The sequence below is a fragment of the Notolabrus celidotus genome, chromosome 22 (assembly GCF_009762535.1).
Source record: "Notolabrus celidotus isolate fNotCel1 chromosome 22, fNotCel1.pri, whole genome shotgun sequence".
In the NCBI taxonomy this organism is placed as follows: Eukaryota; Metazoa; Chordata; class Actinopteri; order Labriformes; family Labridae; genus Notolabrus; species Notolabrus celidotus.
The window spans coordinates 8,621,888-8,644,168 of NC_048293.1; the positions used below are offsets into that span (position 1 = coordinate 8,621,888).

Consider the following 22,281-nt stretch of genomic DNA (forward strand, 5'->3'; position numbering starts at 1 on the left):
TGATTTGGTCATTGTTCTTACAAAAAACAATGCAGGGCTCAAAGCAAAGCTGTAATTGCCCAGGGGAGTTAGTGTTTCATTTTGACTATAAGCCTGATCAAGGCTCACTGAGGAGAGATAAACTTGTGTGTTTAGGACATTAGTTCAATATACAAAGAAGAAACCAAAAGCAAGGAAAAATGACAATGGTGCTTTGAATTAGATTCACTTTCATTTTCAGTTTGAAACATATTTCATCAGGTGTTGGAAAACTTACAGTTAAAAACAAGCAAAGTTGAGATGAAGTGTTTTCACTTCAAAACTTGTACCAACTGTGTTTTTTTCCATTCATTTAAGGATCAAAGTTTCACTTTTTAAATACCTGTGATGATTATATCCTATTTTCAAGAATAGGACATCACACATATTTGGCCTCACCGTAAGTCATATCAGAAGGTATTTCCGTAAACAGGAAGACATTCTCTTAAACTCGAATCTACCTTACTCCTCCTGAGGCATGTTTCATCATGTCAAGTTTTCCTGTAAGACAACACCTTTTTACAGTGAAGCATCTACACTCAGAAATATATGCACACCCACTCTGATAGTTTAACTGAACTGAAAGCAACTGATACATCGACGGTGTTCCCACACTGAAGGTTTCAGAGCAGAGGAAGAAGTCTGGTGAGTAGAAAGCTGTAATTTTGTCTTTTAAAGTGGTAAAATTATGACATATCAATGCAGGCAGATTTAATTTAGACATTTTGAAACTATGAAGCTGTTCACAAAATAAGACCCACATATCAACTTATAAAGGGGTTGAATGCACCAACTTGAATGCAGCAGTCAGAAACAGAGGCCACTAAGGAGAAAGACGTACGTTTCAATGTGAGTTATGGTGCTTTAAAGACAAGCTCTCAGACTGTTGTTTTTCTCAGATGTATTGTTTTGTCTCCCACCGACAGAAATGCAGACATCAACGGGAACATCTTTTTTGGATTCTCCAGCAGATAACTGCTCAATCTTCCTGGACTCTGATTTTCGCTATGTCCTTTTCTCAGTCGTCTATAGTATCATCTTCATCCTGGGCCTCTTTGCTAACATCTACGTGCTGTTTGTCCTTCGTGGCCTACGTGATGCAGACTCCTTCGGAGAAATTCGAATCTACATGACAAACCTGACAGTCGCTGACCTCCTTTTTGTGTGTGCCCTTCCTCCTTGGATTGCATATTATGTTCGCCTTGGGAACTGGGTGTACACAGACTTCATGTGCCGGCTGACCGGCTCGTTGTTCTTCATCAACACCTACTGCTCTGTCCTCTTTCTTGGAGCCATCAGCGTCAACAGATACTGGGCAGTGACCCGGCCTCTGGATGCAGCCTCGTCAGACTACAGACGCCGTGGGATCATTGTGTCTGTTGTCATCTGGGTGACGACCACATCAATGGCTATACCATCTTTGGCCTCTTCAGGGATCCACACTGACTCAAACATCACTCGCTGTTTTGAAGGATACCAAAACCAAACTGATTTTGAGAAGAAAACAGTGGCTGCCACTCATTTTGCCATAATTGCAGTATTCATTGTGGTCTTTTTTCTTGTGGTGGTGTGTAACTTCCTGATTGCACGGGTACTTCTGTCTAGAAACCCTCTGTCAGAGTTCAGGTCTGCAACATTGGCATCTAGGAAGTCCAATGGTGTGTTGCCTTCATTTAAAAGGCCAAAAGGGGTAAAACGGAGAGCTCTGCAGATGTTGCTGGCTGTGGTTGGAGTGTTTGTTCTGTGTTTCCTGCCTCACCATGTCATTCAAGGCCCCTGGACACTGGCAGTGCTGCAGATCACAGAGGGCTGGGGCCAGGTGGAGTGGGACCAGCAGACTCGTCAGGGGCTCAACGACACACATCAGGTCACTTTGATTCTTATGAACCTCAACTGCATTCTGGATCCTGTGGTTTATTATTTTGTCACAAAGAAGTTTAGAAGGCTCATAAAGGCTCACATAAAAAAGTTGAAACAGATAGGTGGGTGCTTAAAGACTTCACAGCTCTCTATGGACAACAGGAATCAGAGCCAGGAGTTCAGAGCCGACACTAAAAGCCAGAATTGAATATATTTTAACATATTTGTATAAAAATGTGGTATGTTGTTACTTATGTTTAAAATTGCACTTTTTATGTTGCCTGTAAGATTATGACCTATGTTTTGTAAGCATTTTGAGACTTAAATATACCGGTGTTTTAGCCTTTTAGTGATAATGAGATATATTACTCCTTCATGAGATGTCACATTGTTTCAGCTTGGACAAGTTTTATCCTGTCCTAACAAACAATGTTTAACACAGTGCTATGCTGCAAGTATTACATAAACATTGTGAGCTTGAATAATGTTGCAAAACCTTTTTTAAAGCCTTTTTTTGTTCAGTTTGTGCAAAATAAAGTCATGCATAGTTCTGACTTCAGAGGCTGCACTTTAACAAATCAGCTTTCAGCGGCAACCTTTGACATCATGTTTTTGTTCTCAGCATCTATTGAGATTAGCAGAATGTATCTGTGTGGCTTGGGACCTCACTCTGACAAAGGTTCAAATCACAGCCTTCTGACACTCTTCATATTCATCATCTGAATGATGGTTTGATTCTTCTCCAGGACTTGCATTTGTCTTTGAAGTGTCGTCATTTGTGTTCTTTTCAAGTCTTTTCAAAGCGCTGCTCACAATCTCTCTCGGGCACACCCGCCACTGCTAGACCCCAGAGGCGGATTGTTTCCCATAATTCCAATGCAACACCCAGTTTGTAATACCAAAGAATACTGCAGTTACTATAGAAATCAATAGATGACTGAGGACTTAATCACCATTGTAGTACTCACTAGTATTTTTATGTAGCTCAGCACGAACAGATGACTTTTGCTGCTCCGTTGTGTTTATGTGAGACTTTTGTTGCCGTTCTCTCAAAGCAAGAAAAGGAGAGTTTTGCAACAGCTCAGTAATGGGGGGTCTTGTGCTGAAGCGCAGCAGGTACGAGAGGGTTTTGTTTCAGCTTAGCAGGAATGTGAGACATCTGGTGCAGCTAAGCAGGACCAAGAGACTTCTTCTCCACCACAGCAGGGATGGGAGAGTTCTGTTGCAGGTCAGCAGGAAAGGTTGTCTTTTGCTGCAGATCAGCAGAAAGTGAGCCTTTTTTGTTGCAGCTTCGCAGGAAAGGCAGACTTTTGCTTGAGAGGGGGTATTTTGCTGCAGCTCAGCTGGAAGGAGAAGTTGCAGCAGCTTAGCTGGAACAGGTGTCAGTTGGGCTATGGACAGGGGAGCTAGCTACATATAGGTTGAAAGAGCCAGCTAGGTTTCAGGAAGGGAATTGGAAGCGGCGACTGTCTGGGGTCAGGAGGATTAGGCTGTAAGTGAGCAGTGATGGCTGACATGGAATCAGAAATGTCAGGCCTTATAGTTGCAGGAATGGTGTTGGATAGCCAGGGGGTCCAACGGGGGAGCAGGAACAGGTGTCAGTCAGGTGCGGGTGACTGAGTGAGAGCCAGGCTATAGTTTCAGCTCTGCAGTGCTGGGCAGTGTACTCCTTATATGATTTGAATGGTGTAATGTTAAGACTTAGAGACTGGGGAGCTGGCTTAAATGAAGGCGAGTTGACTAGAATACAAGCTAAAGCTAGCAGGCCCAATTTTAGCTTAATAGTTGCATACAGTATTTCTGGGTATGCAACCAAACTCGTACCTCATGATGAAATGTCTAACTCAAGCAGGTGCAAGAACGTTTAACGATCCTTTTAGGAAAAAGATATTAAAATCATCTGCAGAAGATAAGCTTCCTCCTGTACATATGGAACCCCTCAGAAAATGCTTGATGGTGCCCTTTAGCTTCAGCTGCAGAGCTGAGGATGATCAATGCATGGACAAAGCCTCATGTCCACAGCATAGTACAGCTTCCTGGAGCATACCCAACTCGACTGAAACCAATCCTGTTTCATTTTCAATTGGCATACTTTCTGTAAAATGTTCTGTCAGAGTTTTGAGCAAACTGGGCAAATAGCAAAGTTGTTGTGTCAGAAAAACAGAACTGCAGGTGAAAGACTGGAGTTGTACTTTGAGTGTCAAGGCAAAAAGACAAATACTGTGTATGAAAAGACAAAAGATGCATTTAATACGTCAAACATTCTTAGCCTACTGGAGAATCATCCTAACTGTGCATATGTTTTTGTAAAGAAATGCAAAAAAGTTGCTGAAGACAATTAATAAACAGTGTCACCAATGCATTGTTGTTAGATGGCCCAAACAGGTCTAAATGTGTACTAATTTTTACTGGTTTTAGTCACTATCTTGACCCAACAAATTAAAACCAGTGCAACCTGATTCTTAGTCTACTCAAAGAAGTCATAAACACTGTAAAAATGACATATCATAAAATAAATCAAACCATTTCAAATAGTGACCTCATTAGTGAACAATTCCTTTGCATACATCCGGCATATACCGCATTACTTCCCACCTTTTTCTATCACCACCAATCCCTGAGGCCAAGTCTGTTAATGACTCCTTTACCAGTCATCATTTAAGTAGTTATTACTGCAGAAGCAAGGGGCTTCCTTTCCTCCTTTAAACATGTCTCTGCCACCCCCGTGTGGTTAAATTATGTTCCTTCACACAAGCCTCAGCATCTGATGAGTTAACATTCTTCTGAACTGCTCTCACGCTAACACAAAGTTCCTGAAAACTTCTTGAGAACCAGCTGAGCTTTTCGACCCCTCTTTACGAGGAATATTTTGTACCGGCCCCCTGGTGTAATTTTGGGGTAAAGTTAGGGTGTGCATGTGTGAGAATGCAATCTTCATGGAAATTCCCTGTGAGCCAGCAGGTGGGGGTTGATGATGTTTGTATCATGCAGCCAGTGTTCTGTCTAGTTTTGCTGCTTGCTTGAAAAATGCTACTGTCATGCAAATCGATACCAGAAGCCCCCAGCCTGCGCTATTTATTAACGTTTTTAAATCATAAATGAGTAAATTTACTGTAAGAATAAGGAAAGCATGTTTTAGTACTCAAAGGATCAGCTGATCTAATCTTGGATGACTTTGGAAAACATTACACAGTGACTGCTGCAGCATCTATTTGACAACACATCTGATCTCCTGAGACACCCCCCGCCCTACACACACCCATCCACCCCCGTCTGACAGGGACCACTCGAGGGGACATGTGTGAACATTCAACAAGGGGAAAATTTCAGGGTCAGAGCTGCTCCTGGAATTTCGTGGAAATTTTCCAGAGTGCACGTCAGAAAATAACTCAAGTTTGATCAAACTCCTTTTTTGGGAAGCCCAAAAATTTGGATTTAAGCTAACAGAGAAAGTTACTTTGAACTTCCTTACTACAGCACACAAGCTTTGATAAACATCACAGGTGTATTTCTTGTATTAGCAGTCCGGTTTTGTGGCCCTGTGGCATCCTCTGCAATTATATACAACTTTTCTGGAGACACCCTCAACACAGGCAGAGATAACTTGAGATGGCCAGCTATAAGACGAATCATCAATGAAAAATCTGACCGAGTTTTGAAATAATTCAATCAGTGATCCAAACATTTTGTCAAAGTTGTAAGTAGTTTTGAATTGTGATGACAGGAAAAAATAAAGGTAGAGAAAATGTGTGTTGCAACATTCTGGGGTTTCCTCAAAAAACTGACGAATGCTCACACCTCCTTCATGTTGACCTTTCAAGCGCACTTCTACTTTAAGACTTTGAAACACGCCCATTGAGTCACTTAAAGGGAACTTTATAGCTGCTGAGGCACTCATCGCCTTCACATCCTGAGAGATATTACGTCTGGTAAGTTGACAGCCTGTACTTAAAAATGATTTACTTTAAAACAAATCAGAAAAAGGCAGATCAAATCAAGCTTCTTTTAAACAATTACACTGTATTTGTGTGTGAAGGTTCTCAGTCATCCAGGTCATGGTAAATGGAAGCTTGATCCGAAAAGGCAACTGGACTTTTCTAACAAGTCCAGTTGTCATTTTGGATCAAGCTTTAATTAAGCTGAATTAAAAAGCAGCAGTACTTTGTTATGAATTTGGTTTCAATAAATTCACTGCTGAGCTATGAAGAAGAAAGACGAAACATACTTTATTAATCCCCAGGGGGGAAATTAAATTTTTCCACTCATGTTATTATTATTTTTTGGTCATGCTACACGCACAGTTTGGTGTATATACATACAAGTTTATGCACAAACATGCACTGAACATGCACTTTGGGAGAGATGTCAGAGTGAGGATGCTGCCATCAACCAGCGCACCCCGAGCAGTTGACCTGTACAGTGATTTAATTTGATTATGCATAAGTTGGGTGATTTCAGAAACTAAGGTCATGTTGAAGCTTTTGTAAGGAACTACAGTTTTATCAACCTGCGTCAGTGGTCTGGTCTTACACCTACTCAGTCACAGTGGTAACAGACATGAAAATTAGTGTCTAATAATAGACATTCTTGTTGCCGATTGTTTTATTTGCTTTGTGATAATGCTTTGTGTCATAAAGAAGTTTCGTTGTTTGTTTTGTTTTTTTTTTGGGGGGGGGGGGGGGGGGGCATTTTTTGCCTTTTTTTAACGGATAGGACAGCTGAAGATAGACAGGAAATGTTGGGAGCAGAGAGTGGGGGAGGGTATACAGTAAATGGTCGAGGCCGGAATAAAACTTGCATCCTCTGCAACGAGGGCTACAGCCTCTGCATATGGGGCGCGCGCTTAATAATAATAATAATATTAATTTCATTTGTAGAGCACCTTTCAAAACCAGGTTACAAAGTGCTTTACATGGGCAGCAAAATAAAACAGGCAGATCATAAAAACACAAAAGTCAAGATAAAGAAATAAAACATATTTTAATAGACATAAAATTACCTTAAAAGAACTCTAAAGGAATAAAACTCTTTCAAAATATATTTCTTAAGATGGTTAAAATAAAAAAAGTCAAATAAAATTAAGATAAAATCCAGGAAGGCTCTGCGCTAAAAGTATGTTTTAAGAAAGGATTTAAAAGAGCTCACTGACTCAGCAGACCTGATCTCCTCGTGCAGAAGGTTCCAGAGTGTCGGACCCCTTACTGCAAAAGCTCTGTCCTCTTCAGTTTTCATTTAAGTGTTTGGAATGCACAGTAAACGTCTGCCCGAGGATCTCAATGTACGTGTCGGCTCATAGGGTGTTAAAAGGTCTGCTATATAGCTCGGAGCGAGACCATGCAGGGCTTTAAAAGTAATCAGTAAAATCTTAAAATCAATTCAAAAACATACAGGGAGCCAGTGCAAGGAAGCTAAAACCGGAGAGATGTGGTCGAATTTTCTGGTTCTGGTCAAAACCAGACTGCTAGGTCAACGGCACCCCGGAGAGGTTTCACTGTTAATGTCAGTCTGTTTAAAGACCAGCAAAAAACTCCTCACAGGAGTTTTAGGTTTCATGAAAAAATACAGCATTATGTAGAATGATGGAGGGCAGTACAGTGTGATAACACTAAAAGCTGCAGTGTCCAAAATGGCAGCTAAACTAACAAATCACTGTTTTTTTTAATAATTTGTCAATCATAGACAGAGATGCCGGCAACTACTACACATCAGATCCCTGTTACAGGAACCTCTGGTCTGGATTCAACAGCAGATAACAGCTCAACCTTTTTGGACTCTGAGTTTCGCTATGTCCTCTTCCCAGTCGTCTATAGTATCATCTTCACCCTGGGCCTCTTTGCTAACATCTATGTGCTGTTTGTCCTTCGCTGCCTACGTGATGCCAAGGCCATGGGGGAAATTCGAATCTACATGACAAACCTGACAATCGCTGACCTCCTTTTTGTGTGTGCCCTTCCTCCTTGGATTGGATATTATGTTCGCCACGGTAACTGGGTGTACACAGACTTCATGTGCCGGCTGACCGGCTCGTTGTTCTTCATCAACACCTACTGCTCTGTCCTCTTTCTTGGAGCCATCAGCGTCAACAGATACTGGGCAGTGACCCGGCCTCTGGATGCAGCCTCTTCAGACCACAGACGCCGTGGGATCATTGTGTCTGTTGTCATCTGGGTGACGACCACGTCAATGGCTATACCATCTCTGGCCTCTTCAGGGACCAACACCGACTTAAACATCACTCACTGTTTTGAAGGATACCAAAACCAAACTGATTTTGAGAAGAAAACAGTGGCTGCCACTCATTTTGCCATAATTGCAATATTCATTGTGGTCTTTTTTCTTGTGGTGGTGTGTAACTTCCTGATTGCACGGGTACTTCTTTCTCAAAACCTTTCTCCGTCAGAGTTCAGATCTGCAACAATGGCATCTAAGAGGTCCAATGGTGTGTCTTCTTCATTTAGAAAGCCTAGAGGGGTAAAACGGAGAGCTCTGCAGATGTTGCTGGCTGTGGTTGGAGTGTTTGTTCTGTGTTTCCTGCCTCACCATGTCATTCAAGGCCCCTGGACACTGGCAGTGCTGCAGATCACAGAGGGCTGGGGCCACGTGGAGTGGGACCAGAAGACTCGTCAGGGGCTCAATGACGCACATCAGATTACCTTGTTTCTTATGGGCCTCAACTGCATTCTGGATCCTGTGGTTTATTGTTTTGCCACTAGGAAGTTTAGAAGGTTCATAATGGCTCATTTTAAGAGGATAGGAAAGGGAGAGGGGTGTTCACACACAGCCGCCTCACAGCTCTCTTTGGACAGCAGGAATCAGAGCCAGAGACTCCCGAATGAGCTACAACAGCCTGAAACGTAACAAAGATGATACAACATAAAAACATTCATTGTTAGAGGCTCCACGCCCTTTGTCTCTTTTTATGAAAGTCAAGTGTTTTCTCACTGTATTGAAATTTGATATGATTGTACTGCGGGACCTGTGGTTGGAATTGCGCCACTCCTTCTGCTCTTCCTGTGTAAAACTTGAGCTGAAAAGCAGAAGTTTTGCAAGCAGAAGTACATTTACAAAGGTAATGAAATCAGTAGGAGGACACTCTATAGGTCACTGTAATGACCTCATGAGAAACAACACACATCATCTTAATCCTCCCAAAGGTGCTCTTCTGCACAAAGCAGGGCAGTGCAGAATCCAGAAGTGATTCACACACCCTCACACAAAGCTGGGACATTTCTTTTAGGTTGTTTGGAGTGGAGCTTTTCAGTAGATCATACACTCAGTGGGCAAACTCACAGTGTCTGACAGTACATCAGTAAAATGTGTGATAATGAGACTGCCTCCCATCAGATAAGTCACATGTGTTTTTTTTCTTTTTCAACTTCTGCATAGACAAGTTATATCCGGTGTTGTGAAACCGGGGAATAGATGTAATAAAGTTTGAGCTACGTTCTCGCACTGGCATCCAATACTGTGACACATATCTGGTAGAAACATACATGATTAATTTCAACAAAGAAAAACCAACACCGTTATTATTCAGCTCTGTTGAGCGTGTATACTGAACAGTATTTTTCCTACACTTTAACACACAAATTTCACAAGATTTATGTTGTTTTTATTCTCAATGAAACATTTTGTCAGTTTTATCTTTTATTTTATATTATGAGTTGTTTGTTTTGATTAAAGTAAAATATATTTTTTAAACAAGCAGAGAGAGGCATGTTTGTATTCAGTGTTCTGAGATAAAAAAAAAAAAGAGAGAGAACAGTTATTATAAAAAAATTGTATTAAAGGGTTTAAGAGCAACATTTTTACACAGGCAGAGTACATCTGTGGGTTGTACCATATTCAAACCATGTGAGTTAAGTTGTACAAAATCAGGTTCAATCAGTGGACATATAACAAAATAACTTCATACATCAGGTTAAATGGAATGCTGAGCTCTACAGAGATATTACCTATCTTGAAATATATTTCACTTCCTGTTAGTCATTAGTCCTCTTGTTATTGCACATCTCCACCTTACCCCCCAACATTTATGACAGGCTTGAGTACACATTGTCATCAGTCATACTGGCAGGGTCCAGATCACTGTAGGCTTGGTTGGTGTTTGTGTAATTCATGTATACTTCTCCTTCAGTGTCAGTCTGTTGCAAACCTCCCCTAGTGAGTAGAAAAATGTCATAATACATGTCATATATATTACCGTCTGACACAGCTGGCTTATGGTAAACAGATTTCAGACGAGACTTCCCCCCCCTCCCCTGTATAGACTTACTTTGGAGGCTTTTCGTGTCCAGCACCCACTTTATGAAAACAAAGAAAATGAAATTATTCACAGAAAACTGGCTTACAATTTGATGAGACAAAAAATGATCTATGATGATGTTTACCTTTAGCTTCAGTCATAGTGGTGTTCATTTTGTCACCAAACTTTTTCCAGCCCATCCAAGAAAGAACAGTGAGGTTGATCATCAAGACCAGGAGTACAAGAGCGAAGGCAGCGATCCCTAAATTCTCACCAACTATGGTAGGTCAGTTAAAAAAAATACAAAGAATTACAGGGAACAGTCTCACGGTAATCAGCTGCTTGTTTACAAATACAGAGCTACGAACATAGCTTATCAATGGTGCTTATTAGCCATATCAGCTAGCCCTCTGAACATTTCCACAGATGGTAAAGTGAATCAGTGCTGCAGCTGACTGACTTTTTCTCCCTCGTCACTGCTCATTTCTTTTCTTTTTTCCCCAGATATTAATATATCTTTCAAGCGACATTATAGCTGTCAGGGAACAAGTTGTCCTGATGTGTGAAGCCTATTTGAACATCGAGCAGATACAGAAACATTAGCGTGAGCCATGTCTCAGGCTGACTGACGTAAAATCTTGTAGAAAGGTTTTGAAAGCTTCACTGCACACTGAAAGCGGTTGTACAAAAGGAACAGTGGATTGAACCAAAACCAGAAGTTGTGGCAGATAATAAGTGAACTGAAAGACATAATAAAAATATGTGTATCTAAGGGGAAGAACAGGCTTGGCTAAAGTTGCCCTTTTGTTTTAGTGGTCATCAAATTAAACTGAGTGTAAAGTTACAGTTGTGTAAAATGCAACCAGTTCCTATGTGGTAATTTTCCTTCTGCTTCCACTTTCATCTTGACATCTCAAAACAAATCTCATTATTTTGATCACTTATTTGTCAATTTAACACACTAAAGGTGCACTGAAAAATTGTTGTGTTGAATCTGGGTGTGGTTTCTCTTGTCCAGTTGTTGCATGAAATACATTTCTCTCTAAATCCAGATATATTTATTAAGTTAATTAACTTAATAAATATATCTGGATTTAGAAAAATGTATTTCATGCAACAACTTGACTTAATCAAATTTTGTAGATTCAACACAACATTTTTTTCAGCGTGAAAGTGCTTTACAGTGCTCTTAAAATTGACATGATTTTTTTTCTAAACATGAATCAACTCATCTTGGGCCACAAACCTGTTGGCTGTATGGCGATGATAAAGACTGTATGGTTTAAACTCTTCTTCCATGAAGATGAGTAGCTCTTGGCACGGCAGCGATACAGTCCACTCTGTTCTGGCTTGCTGAGTGTCAGGTCCCTTTTGTTGCCCACGTCCTTCCAGGTTTGATTTTTCAGACTCTGCCAGGACCAAATGACTAACTTTGGTGTTGAAGAAGCACTACAGTGAAGGTGGACTGCTTGACCTGCTGAAACTGGGTGGTCTGGTGTGGCCACCAGCTGCAGAGAAGACAGCTTTGCTGAAAAGGATAAAACAGTAACAGACGAGATGTAAGCTGCTTGGTTCTAGGGATCGCAATATCTGGAGGTGAATCCAGATGGAAGTATGTTAGCAGCAAGAGAACAGATTAGGATTACATTTGGTACAGGTTTTCATGGTGTCAAGAGAAAGAAAGCTGGTACCTTTGAGATCTACATTTCCTGTTGCCCTACTAGCAGGTCAAAGTTTCAGTTAGCTAGTGAAATGGGGTCCTGAATGAATGTTTACTAGTGAGCAAATATTAGCATGCTCACAATGTAAAGTCAGATCCACTGAAAACACATCAGTGTATCACTTTATACAGACATTCATGGTTTCCAGAGGATAAGTCCTAAAGACTTTGGTGACTTTCCCACAAACAGGCTGTCATTGAAGGAATGAGTAAATTTGACCATAACTGTTGGAAGGGTTATGATGAAATTCATATCTACAGACATTGCAATGTGATGCAAACCACTGGCTTTTCTGTGACTTGGACTATGAGAAACTCCCCTGTTAAATCAGCCACAAATATTTTGAACTCCTGTAGAAAGGATACAGTCCTAAATGAAAGCTGCAGATATGTGCCCATGACTCTGAAAGTTCTTTCAATCCATAACATCCAACCACACATCTTTAAGTTAAATATCTTGTGCTGTAACACTTGATTAAAGCTTAATAATACTGATTCAAAATAAAAAAACATTGCAGCTTTTCAATTAAATTCTGAATGGAACTAGACATCAATGTGTTAGCATTTTTGCTGTAAGAATGTCAACATGCTAATATTAGCATTTAGCTTAACATCCCAAAACAGTTCCCAGCAGGGCAGTGGACTCGCAGTCTTTGATTGAAACACTTAAAAACTGATGTGAATTACCATCTGTGGTCAGAGGGGGCCAAGTATTTCCTGTAGGTACTAGGGCAGTAAAATACCCATCTGTTATCAGGCATTCCACTGTAGGAACAAAAAGCATGAATGAGTCTTAACAGTATCTTTGAAACCTTTACTCTGGATACTGTGAGAACATTTATCAGTAAAAAAAAGTCCTTACCTGTGTCTGCACACAAAAAGAGAAAGAGAAAGAAGCCACACAGCATCTTGTATTGAGACAAACAAATAACAAGTGCTACACTGACTTCAGTCAAACAGGTATGAGAGTGATACAGGTTTTTAGATAAGCACAGGTGTAAATGGAGGAAGTGTGACACTGGGAAACTGAAAGGCAGGGAAGTTTCAAGTTCCTTTTATTAGATATTCACACCAAGCCGAAAACAGGAATGTCATTCTCTGATGTCTTATTCAAGGCAAGCAGCTGAACTTGGCTACCTTATTCAGTTAAGACATTGGATGGTGGGGGCAGAAAACAGTTGTGTAATGGGAAAAGGAAAAACTACAGTTGAATAAAACTATGTCCCGGCAAAAAGATACCAAATGGTGTTTAAAAGTAACCTCGTGCCACTCATAAAACCCTTTAGTTTCTAATGTTTAAAATCAATACTTATCTGACCTGAAGGAAACTCTGTTAACCAGACTCCACTCAACTTTTAATGATTTTTCACATTTCAAACCCAGGAGGTGAGTCTATCAGACTCTTCCCACGCTTGGTTTCAAATATTTCATAACTTCAACTGTGGCAACCTTTAGGCTTCAGCTGTGATATTGCCCAAGAGTGTTTCTGTTTGACAGTTTGACACCAGACCTCTCACCTCAGGCAAACACACTCGACTGTGTGACAGAGAGTCAGGGGCAGAGTGGTTTTCTGGGGGTTCTGAGAAAAAGCACAGAAATTGAAAAGCAACACAACAGATGGTGGCAAAAAAGCGTAAACCTGTTTATAATTGTTATTGTTATTACATCATACAACATGATAGAATAATATTAATAATCATTGTATCATACAATGAAACTATTGAAACTATTTGGAATGTCATAATCTATGTTGTTAAGATGTTTGAGAGAGGTTAATAATAAGGATTGTGTGGTCATTTTCAAGTTCCTGTTTCCCAAGAACACGATTCATAGCTTTGTTGTCACATATTTTAATGGTTTTCAGTTGTCCTGTATATATGTAGGGATGGATTGATTGAGGTAATCAGCTCTGACACCAACTTTGAAGTTAAAGATAATAATTTAGCCGTCCAATCCCTATTCAGATGTTTTTTTCAACCAATCATTGCTGCTCATTTTATTTTTGTGGCTAATAATTCCTCTATTTTGGCCACAGACCACAGTATATCTCCATTATGTACACTAGTGAACACTCATCAAGTCATTCGGCCTTCATTACACTATCTTTGCTTGAGCACAAACTCAGACGAACAAATTTACCAAACAACCTTCAATCCAACTTTCCTTCACATCAAATGATTCATTTATGAAAAACAAAAGGGGGCTTGAAAAGCTTAATGTGCTGCTGCAACAACAACCACACACTCAGTATGACTCAGTTTTCAGTACTTACACAGCCAGACATAACCCTCATTTTGAAAACATGATATGCATTACTGTCATATTACGACTACATCTTTTTCCCCAAACTGTCAGAAAAGCAGTTAAATACAGATATATGAAAAATAATGAGCCTTTACAAACATAAACAAGGGCTGTCATTCAGCTCTTAGGTGTTTTCTTTTATGCAAAATACTTCCAAAAATGAAAGAAACTCAGAGTGGGCTAAAACATGGTTAAACAAACAGATTTACATCAGCAACTGCAACTGGTGATTTTTGGTGATATTTGCTGATGGTAAATATCTGTCAACATGGCAGATATTATCCGCTGATACTTGGTCAATATATTGGTGCATTTATTTATTTTAATGTATTGACCCTTTGTGCAAGAGCAGGAATTACAAAATCCTCTCTTATTGTCTAAAATAATTCAAATTCACCATAACTAATTTTAATACACTGACCCATTCAAAGTACTAATATGTATGTGATGCTAACCACTATCAACTAGTATACACATATTCTGACATCACATTAGAGGTTGATCACAATGTCTCTCTGTTAAAAACTTTTGTCCACACATTGTGGGGGAGGATAGGACAACATGTTTTGTTGTTGTGTCCTACTTTCTGAATCCATGTCAACCATCCCTTATGTCTCTATATCTTCCTCAACATTCCCATGAAGAAACCAAGAAAAGACAGCTGTCTGCCATCACTCTGCCAACCTCACTCAAATACCAGCCATGTGTTTACAAGCTTTGTTTTGGCTCGTGTTAGACCACTTGTGTCCCTGAAATCTAGGAAGTGGTTTCTCTTGCATTATGAAAATGTTGCTTGAACAAACAACTTCTTTTTTCACACTACATACCAAACCATTGTATATGGCCTTGAGCAGTTCTATAGCATAAAGCAGTGAAAGACAGATTTAAAGCGGTTACTATAGAAAATGTAGCATTAGCAACTTTAAATGAGTGTGGCCAGCTCTATAGTTCTGTTTGTTGCCCAAGTGTGCTGTTTTCAAGCAGTAATTCTTTTTTGTTGTCTTCAGTCGCCATGCACAAATACAAAAAACATAGAAACATCTGCCATTTAGTTTCATTTCTCCATGGTTAATGTGGTGTTTAAAAACAGACGAGATGAGTAATCTTGGAAAGTTCCCTGAAACAAGTCAAGTTGTTGCTTTAATACCGTAACGCTTTACAAGCAACATCAAATGCGACAAGGGTTGTTTTTGATATTTTTAAGCATGCTATTAACACCAACAACTCTTTTAGCTCTCACGTTGCCCGTAATATATCTCTTGGTTTAGTTTGCAGTCACAGAAACAGTGTGAGATCATGTTCCTCAACACACCCCGCATACATGTGTGACTTCCTCTTAATGAAGTTATGTACACCAAAGGGGACAGAGGAACCTCTCTATCTGAGAGGAAGATAGACGGCAATATTAAATAATTATCTATGTGTGTGTGTGTGTGTGTGTATGCATGTGTGTGTCTTTCCCCCCTAGTCATTATTCTTCATTATGCTTCTGTTATTCATTACTCATTCATTATTCTGCCTGTACCGCTGGCTACAGTCATGCCTGTTGATTTGCACCGTAGACACTGCTGTGGCCCTCCTGCCAATACACGACAGAAGAATAATGGGAGGAAGTTCATGAGATGTGTGCATTCGCAAATAACACATCTTACTGTCACTCATGATTTTTTAAAAGACTTTAACAATTAAAATATTACAGGCTTTATTTTATTGACTTCCTCTATTAAGAGTGACTGAATTGATCTTTGAGGGGCAGCATTCGTTTTGTCACTCCAGTGGGTGATATGTGGCCAGATAATGAAAAGTGTGAGCCAATGGAGGGTTTAGAAGTGAAGGGAAGAAGACAGAGAAAGAGGAAAGTTTTTTTCAAGAAAAACTCCAACTTTCAATGTCATTAGATCAGATTAGATTAGATAACATTTACCTTTATTGTCACTGTACAAGTAAAACCAAAGAACAACGCAATACAGTTCAGCATCTTATGAGGCATGCAAAGTTGCAGTTAGTTGTTTGTTGGGGACATGTTATATGAAGCAATTTGGGTGGTGTCATCTGAGTTGACAATGCTCAAAGAGATTGGTAGATGGTAGATAAACAGTGATTTAATAAAAATAAGAGTGGTTTTGGGCGCAAGTTAAACTCACTGGTTAAATAGAGGCCCAATGTACAGGGGCTGTTGTCCTCCAAGCTGGTGGCCCGGGTTCCAACCCCAATCAATCTCCCTTCACTACATGTCTTTCTCTACTCTTTCTGCCCCATCTTGTCATCTGAATAAATAAATAAAAATGAATGACTGTGGAGTGATGGATAATTCCTGCCAACTTCTGGCACTAGAATATATCAGCTCAGTTGGGTTTACATTCAGGTAGAAATTCAACAGTTGCAGTATTAGGAACTTATATATCATGGTTTGAAAACACTGCTTCCTTCAGACAGTTGCTGTAGTTCCACCATCAGGATTATTGACCCACACAGCCAGTTGAAGAAGTTTGTAATGGAATTAAATGCAAACTTTGTCCTGGACACAGATTTTATCAGAGGCAGCTGGTTCTCATAATGGGCAGGTGGGCTAAAAATACATTAGTTGTTACACAGAGTTACAGCACAACACTAAAACACTACAGAGACGTTGTTGATACCAGGAACTGTCTTTACCTGTCCTTCTCTTGCTGTGTCTCTGTATAGAGATGGGTTGGCCCTCATAAAGTGGTCAAGAGATGTTAACTTTGCCCAGCACAGATAGCTTTACGTAATTTCCCTTGTGAGCTGTGCTGCTTTCAAGCTTTCTAATCTTGTTCCTTTTTTCTATTTGCCTCCAAAATGTGTCTCCTCCAAACAGCAAGAACGAGAAACAGAACAGTGCACACAAGAAGACTTGCTATCAGCCAACCCTGTCGGCAAACCAGGAAGCACGTAACTTCAGACTCTTTTTCTAAACTTTTGCACTGTTTGAACATCATCTGGACAATAGGTCCTCAGCCGTCCCTGAATTTCATAAGAGGTTTCAGGGAGGATTTATTGTCCTTTTTTGTAAGGGGACAGTGTGTTAAAGTACTGTGTGCTACATTGACAGGCTTTTTATTAGTAAGATGAGGACAGAGTGTTCTTTCTTCCATTAAAAGTCTTGATTTAATTCCTCAAGTTTAGGTTTACATCTGCTGTTTGGGGAAAGCTGACACAATTTGCTGGCATAACACTGACATATCACATTTAAAGGTTATATGGTGAACTTGTTAACTGAAAGTTTCATTCCCCTTGGGAAAGTGTTAAGGGCAACTTGATGAATGCAAGTGCAATATTAAGGTTTTTTCATTATCTTCTTTTACTTCTGAATTTCCTGAGGGAAATGTCAGATGCAAGCTGATGATAATCTCTTGACTTTTCCCTGTGTGTTATTTAGTGCTGGGCAGGAAGTATAGTATAACATTTTTAGAGCTTTCAACTGAGAGCAGCACTATGAGAGAGACACGATAAAAATGGAGGCTGTATAACAATAGAATGTTTGGAAAAAAAACAACAACTCACTATTAGCTTTGTAGCGCTGGGGGTAGATCGATTGTATGCAACTAGAAGAATGTTCAGTCTGTGTTCATTTAGGTGCCCCCTGTGAACAAAGTGGTACCTGGGATCCCTTAGCTTATTGTGTCCAGTACAAGTTAAGTTGCAATTCTCACCCTGCCTTATTTTAACACTGAAATATTTCTCCCATTGGTAACCTCTGCTATGGAAAGGGTAAAAACCAAGAGGTAACTTCTGGTGTTAAATATAAAATCAATGTGGAAGTGGTAAAAACCTGCAGTTCCTTGAGTGTCCACTGGAGGCTTGCTCCAAAAAGAGGACCCCATCAGAAAGTCAAAGTGCCCATTTATGCTTCCAGCTTAGTACAACAATGGTTTTGGTCTACACAGCAAATTTCTCTATTTGTACACACTGTGGGAGGTTATCTTTATATAACTCATAAAAATATATGCAGGCCACAAGTTTTGCATAATTATGCATGATTAGTAACTGCCAGGTGGGCACATTGTAGCAGTTAGCCAGGAGGCTTAAGTCCACTTCTTTGCTTCTTGAAAGGTGGACCAAAAATATGGCACTCCTCCTTGGGAACCAATGGGTGACATCACAGAGACTATCACCATGTTTTATACAGTCTATAGTAAAAACAGGCCGTTTCCATATCATGCAGGTAATTAAATGGACCCACACCTACTCTCTGCCAGCAGTTTTAGACATCAATAATAACAATATATATAATATATTTATTCAATCTTGGTGCTGCTGGTCTTGTTTGCTTTTGAAGGTCTTCAATATTATTTTCAGTCTTATTTGTAAGCAGAATGAAAAAAATCCCCACAGGAGCTTAAGATAAATATGTATTGTATCTGCTTTAAATGTGAAATTGAATATTTTGGACAGGCAGACACTCAATGAGGTATTTTCAATTTTCCTGCACAGCTACAGACTTACATCTGTGTTTCTACTTAGTAACAGCTTTAAATGAACACATACAGTTATCGACCACTGGGTGGTGCTCAGATCTCACAATTCCAGGCCTCTCTATTTGCTCATGATGCAAAGCCTCTTCAGACTTTTTCGTCTTGGCTCCCCAATCATCAGTCTGGAAATTTACTTGCTTGATATGAATGACTACAGGTCATGTTCCTGCAGGTGAATCACAGCAAACCTAATGACAAATTCATCAATTATTTTCCACTGAATCGGAAAGCTTGAAAATGTCCCTGGATAAATATTGAGTGTATTTATATATGCATGGCACCTCACACATAACCCCAGTCTTTGGTGAAGTTTAAGTGTAAGAATCTTGGAGTATCAGGAGACTATTTTCTGGTTTATAGGTTAATATTTTCCTTTCAATGAATTCTTGCTTTTGTCTACAGCACAACCAGCCCTCAGCATGTTTGGCTCTTCGGTGTTTTCACACTTGAGTTGCTGTCTCCCTTCACTTGTGCTCTTAGTTTGTGTATGTGTTCTGAACATCACTCCTATGGGGGGAGGGGTACAGTCACTTTGGGGAAAACACGTTATCATGATGCTGAGAGGGGGAAACATGAGATACAGTGAGAGATTTCCTCTTTGAGACAGTTCTTTTTGATGACTTAAATGAAATATGAAGGCTTTGTGTGTGTGTATGTGTGTATGTGTGTTAGAGAGAAAAAAGATGAAGGAGTGCACTCATCCTTGCATCATTTTTTGATGGATACGTTTCCTCCCTCCTCTCGTCACGCGCTGCTTGTCATGGTGATGACGAGTGGCTTCCTTCTGCTTTTCTGGCGGGCGGTGGGATGTGACAGTCGTACGGGCAGCTGCCAGCATGCTTCTCACTGCTCTTCCTCCTACAGCCCCCCCCCACACTCACACACAAAAAAACACTCACACACTTATTGTCCATTTTATCAAGTCCTCTCCTCTACAAACCAAACAGCACCTTAAACTATGAACCTCATATTTGTCTCTCCCTCAGCTGACCTGTTTGCTGCTGCAGAAATAAAACAGCACTGAGCAGAAAACAGCAGTGACAAGAGCTATTACAACACATCAGCAGAGGACAGACAGCACTCAACTCCAGATGGGCGCTTCCTGTGCCAGGCAGGAAATGGCACTGAGCTCCCTTGCCATCATATTTCATTTTAGCAGCGAGCGGAGATGATCATCACTTCATCTTCGGCACATCCGTCCCCCAACAGGCGAGCTGTAAATTCATTTCAGTCTTTTTTGTTCTCTGTCTCTGTGTGGATCCCACTTGGATTGTTGTCATCATTGGCGAGAAATACTGGCTATTCAAACCCAGAGCCCCCCCCTCGCGTGCTGTGGCGTCTCTCTGGGTGGAAAAAAAGATGAATTCTTTGCGGATGACCACACACAGATGGGTACGATTGTGTGATATTTGTGCTCATATCCACACCAGCACACTTACTTAAACACGCATGTTCATCAACATAGAAGCTCTGCTACCATCCAAATGAACAAACTTTACTACGTGATATAAATTGTTGTGGAAACAGTTGTGTAAGGACTTCTGGAGCTCCTTACAGTGTATAATAATATCCCAGATGACTCCTTCAGGAGTCTTTTCAGTTCAGATTGGGCCTGTTTAAATGCTGAAAAGAAGCCCATTTTAAACCAAAAGCAGAAGTTTTAATGGATGCAGGTATTTACAAATAGATGGGGTCTTAGCAATGTTACCAGTGAGTTATATAACGGGAATATGGGTTCCTTTCCTCTTTGAAATCAGACGTCTTTTAGGTGTATGTTTAACCAATATTGGTCAACATAGCATCAGTACAATAGTTTAACTTGACTGAGTTCAAAACAGGTTGTCTTGACCATAGACTGTATAAATAATGGCCGTAGCATCAGTGACGTCACCCATCTGTTTTTGAAGCGCTGTTTTGAAGCCAATCGTCGGCGGGAACTTATTGGAAATGCTGAACTCAACCTAACTGCTGTGGAGCTATCCATCTTCCTCCGCTTATCTGGTCGGGGTCGAGGGGGCAGCAGTCTCAGAACATGTTTACTGACTGCTTCAAATATTGGTGTCAGGATGTGGTTCATCTATTTACTTGTACATACTGTGCAGGGTAGTGATTTTTTTTAACAACACACCTTTTAAGATAATATGGAGGCTGAACCTTAAACATCAATTTGCATAATGCTCTGCTCCACCTCTTAATTTTGTCTTGGTTTGTTGAAAGCCAGGTTGAGGTAACTGCCATAAGTGGGCTTCCAAACATCTCTTCAGGTGACATCCCAGTGACTATGTCCATGCTGCATTGCGGTTTGTCTTCGGGTTCCCACGCAAATCATTATGTCTTCTATGTGATTGGAATATTGGTACATCTTCCTTAACAAGGCAATGTTATACGTCCAACGTTCTCAACGCCGCCATAGCCAGACTCCAGACAGACCACCAGAGTGCCCTCTTCTTGATCTCCGGGGACTTCAACCATGTATTTATTTTCTACATAGCTTATTATTGTATTTGTATAACTTATTGTGTATAGAGCAACTGTAATGACTGAATTTTCCCCCCTGGGATAAATAAAGGATCTCTGATTCTAATTCTGATTGATGAACTGCCTCCTTCTCTGTGTTCACAACTGGCTCCTGAAACTGTCAGAGGCTGTCGCCATGTGGCCTCCAACTTGTGATGTCTTTGGTAAAAGTGCTTTAACGTATTTGCATGGTCATCTCCTTCTGAGCTAAAGAGTCACCTTAAACTGCATTTATTTATTAGCTTGGGTGATTTTAAAACCAGGATTATGCAACATCTGATCAAATTAGGCTTATTTTTGGATGCTAAATGATGCTTATTTGTTCATTTGTGTGATTACTGCATGTTGAAGTCTGTGATAATTCTTTGTATGAAGCTTTGTGTGCTGCTGTCTCAGCCAGGACTCCATAGTATAAGACATTTTAATATATCATCCTGGTCAAACAAACACAATTTTTTTTAAATGCCTTGAAGTCAAACTTATTGGAAAATACAAACATACTGTAGATTATCAAATAAAACCATAATGCTCATGCCAATAATAATCCAAAATCTTTCATTGAACCATATTTCTTGTCCCTAAATATTAAAAAAATGTGACTGGTTCACTAAATTTAACATACTATTTTGTGTTTGTCCACAAGTTATCACTGGTACTTCCTGACAGTGATGCATATATGTCATTTTAGGAGTTACTGACAATTGACCTATTATGTTTTTTGAGTTTAGGTTTTGATGCCCTCTTGGGGTTGCTTTCTTTGAAACCTTCTATTGACAGACGTTACTTGCTAAAAAGTGTTACTGATCTGCACAGATTATTGAGTTTGGTTTGAATAGGGAAAAAACTTTGCCAGTATGAACAAACTTTAGATATGGATCGCAATGAGAAAGGAAGCAAAATCATTGAAATCATGAAAAACTGGAAGCAAGCACTTGAATGTGTGTGTGTGTGTGTGTGTGTGTGTGGTGTGTGTGTGTGTGTGTGTGTGTCCCTGTGCGTGCGTGTGTGCGTGTGTGTGTGTGTGAGAGAGAGAGATGCATATACATATGTGTGTCCTCGTGTGCGTGTGAGCAAGAGACTGCATCATCCCTCTGCTGCTCGGTGCACATGATGCGCTCAGC

General features: G+C 40.2%; 3 protein-coding genes across 4 annotated transcripts; 2 read left to right on the forward strand and 1 right to left on the reverse strand.

The window, feature by feature from the left end:
* The first annotated feature begins 550 nt into the window (after positions 1 to 550).
* Positions 551 to 2,259, forward strand: LOC117806630 (platelet-activating factor receptor-like). The gene is made up of 2 exons (XM_034675610.1): positions 551 to 663; positions 945 to 2,259. The coding sequence occupies exon 2, from the start codon at positions 947 to 949 to the stop codon at positions 2,084 to 2,086; it is 1,140 nt and encodes a 379-aa protein (XP_034531501.1). The 5' UTR covers positions 551 to 663; positions 945 to 946; the 3' UTR covers positions 2,087 to 2,259.
* Positions 2,260 to 5,701: 3,442 nt separating this feature from the next.
* On the forward strand, positions 5,702 to 9,341 carry LOC117805734 (platelet-activating factor receptor-like). The gene is made up of 2 exons (XM_034674262.1): positions 5,702 to 5,807; positions 7,558 to 9,341. Exon 2 carries the CDS (start codon positions 7,564 to 7,566, stop codon positions 8,734 to 8,736), a length of 1,173 nt encoding a protein of 390 aa, XP_034530153.1. The 5' UTR covers positions 5,702 to 5,807; positions 7,558 to 7,563; the 3' UTR covers positions 8,737 to 9,341.
* Positions 9,342 to 9,618: 277 nt separating this feature from the next.
* On the reverse strand, positions 9,619 to 12,815 carry LOC117805735. 2 transcript variants are annotated; one of them, XM_034674263.1, is made up of 6 exons: positions 12,706 to 12,815; positions 12,531 to 12,608; positions 11,370 to 11,651; positions 10,269 to 10,400; positions 10,154 to 10,181; positions 9,619 to 10,038 (listed from the first exon to the last, which is right to left on the reverse strand). In XM_034674263.1, the coding sequence occupies exons 1-6, from the start codon at positions 12,749 to 12,751 to the stop codon at positions 9,912 to 9,914; spliced, it is 693 nt and encodes a 230-aa protein (XP_034530154.1). In that variant the 5' UTR covers positions 12,752 to 12,815; the 3' UTR covers positions 9,619 to 9,911. The 2 variants fall into 2 exon arrangements, 1 of the variants encoding a protein (XP_034530154.1); XR_004629505.1 differs by lacking the exons at positions 12,531 to 12,608; positions 12,706 to 12,815 and adding an exon at positions 11,815 to 12,089.
* Positions 12,816 to 22,281: the final 9,466 nt, after the last annotated feature.

Coding starts and splice junctions, on each gene's coding strand:
- LOC117806630 (XM_034675610.1), top strand. CDS start 947: ATGCAGACATCAACGGGAACATCTTTTTTGGATTCTCCAGCAGATAAC.
- LOC117805734 (XM_034674262.1), top strand. CDS start 7,564: ATGCCGGCAACTACTACACATCAGATCCCTGTTACAGGAACCTCTGGT.
- LOC117805735 (XM_034674263.1), bottom strand. CDS start 12,751: ATGCTGTGTGGCTTCTTTCTCTTTCTCTTTTTGTGTGCAGACACAG. Junction 10,182..10,268: donor CACTATGACTGAAGCTAAAG/GTAAACATCATC, acceptor GTTTTCATAAAG/TGGGTGCTGGACACGAAAAG. Junction 10,039..10,153: donor GGACACGAAAAGCCTCCAAA/GTAAGTCTATAC, acceptor TCTACTCACTAG/GGGAGGTTTGCAACAGACTG.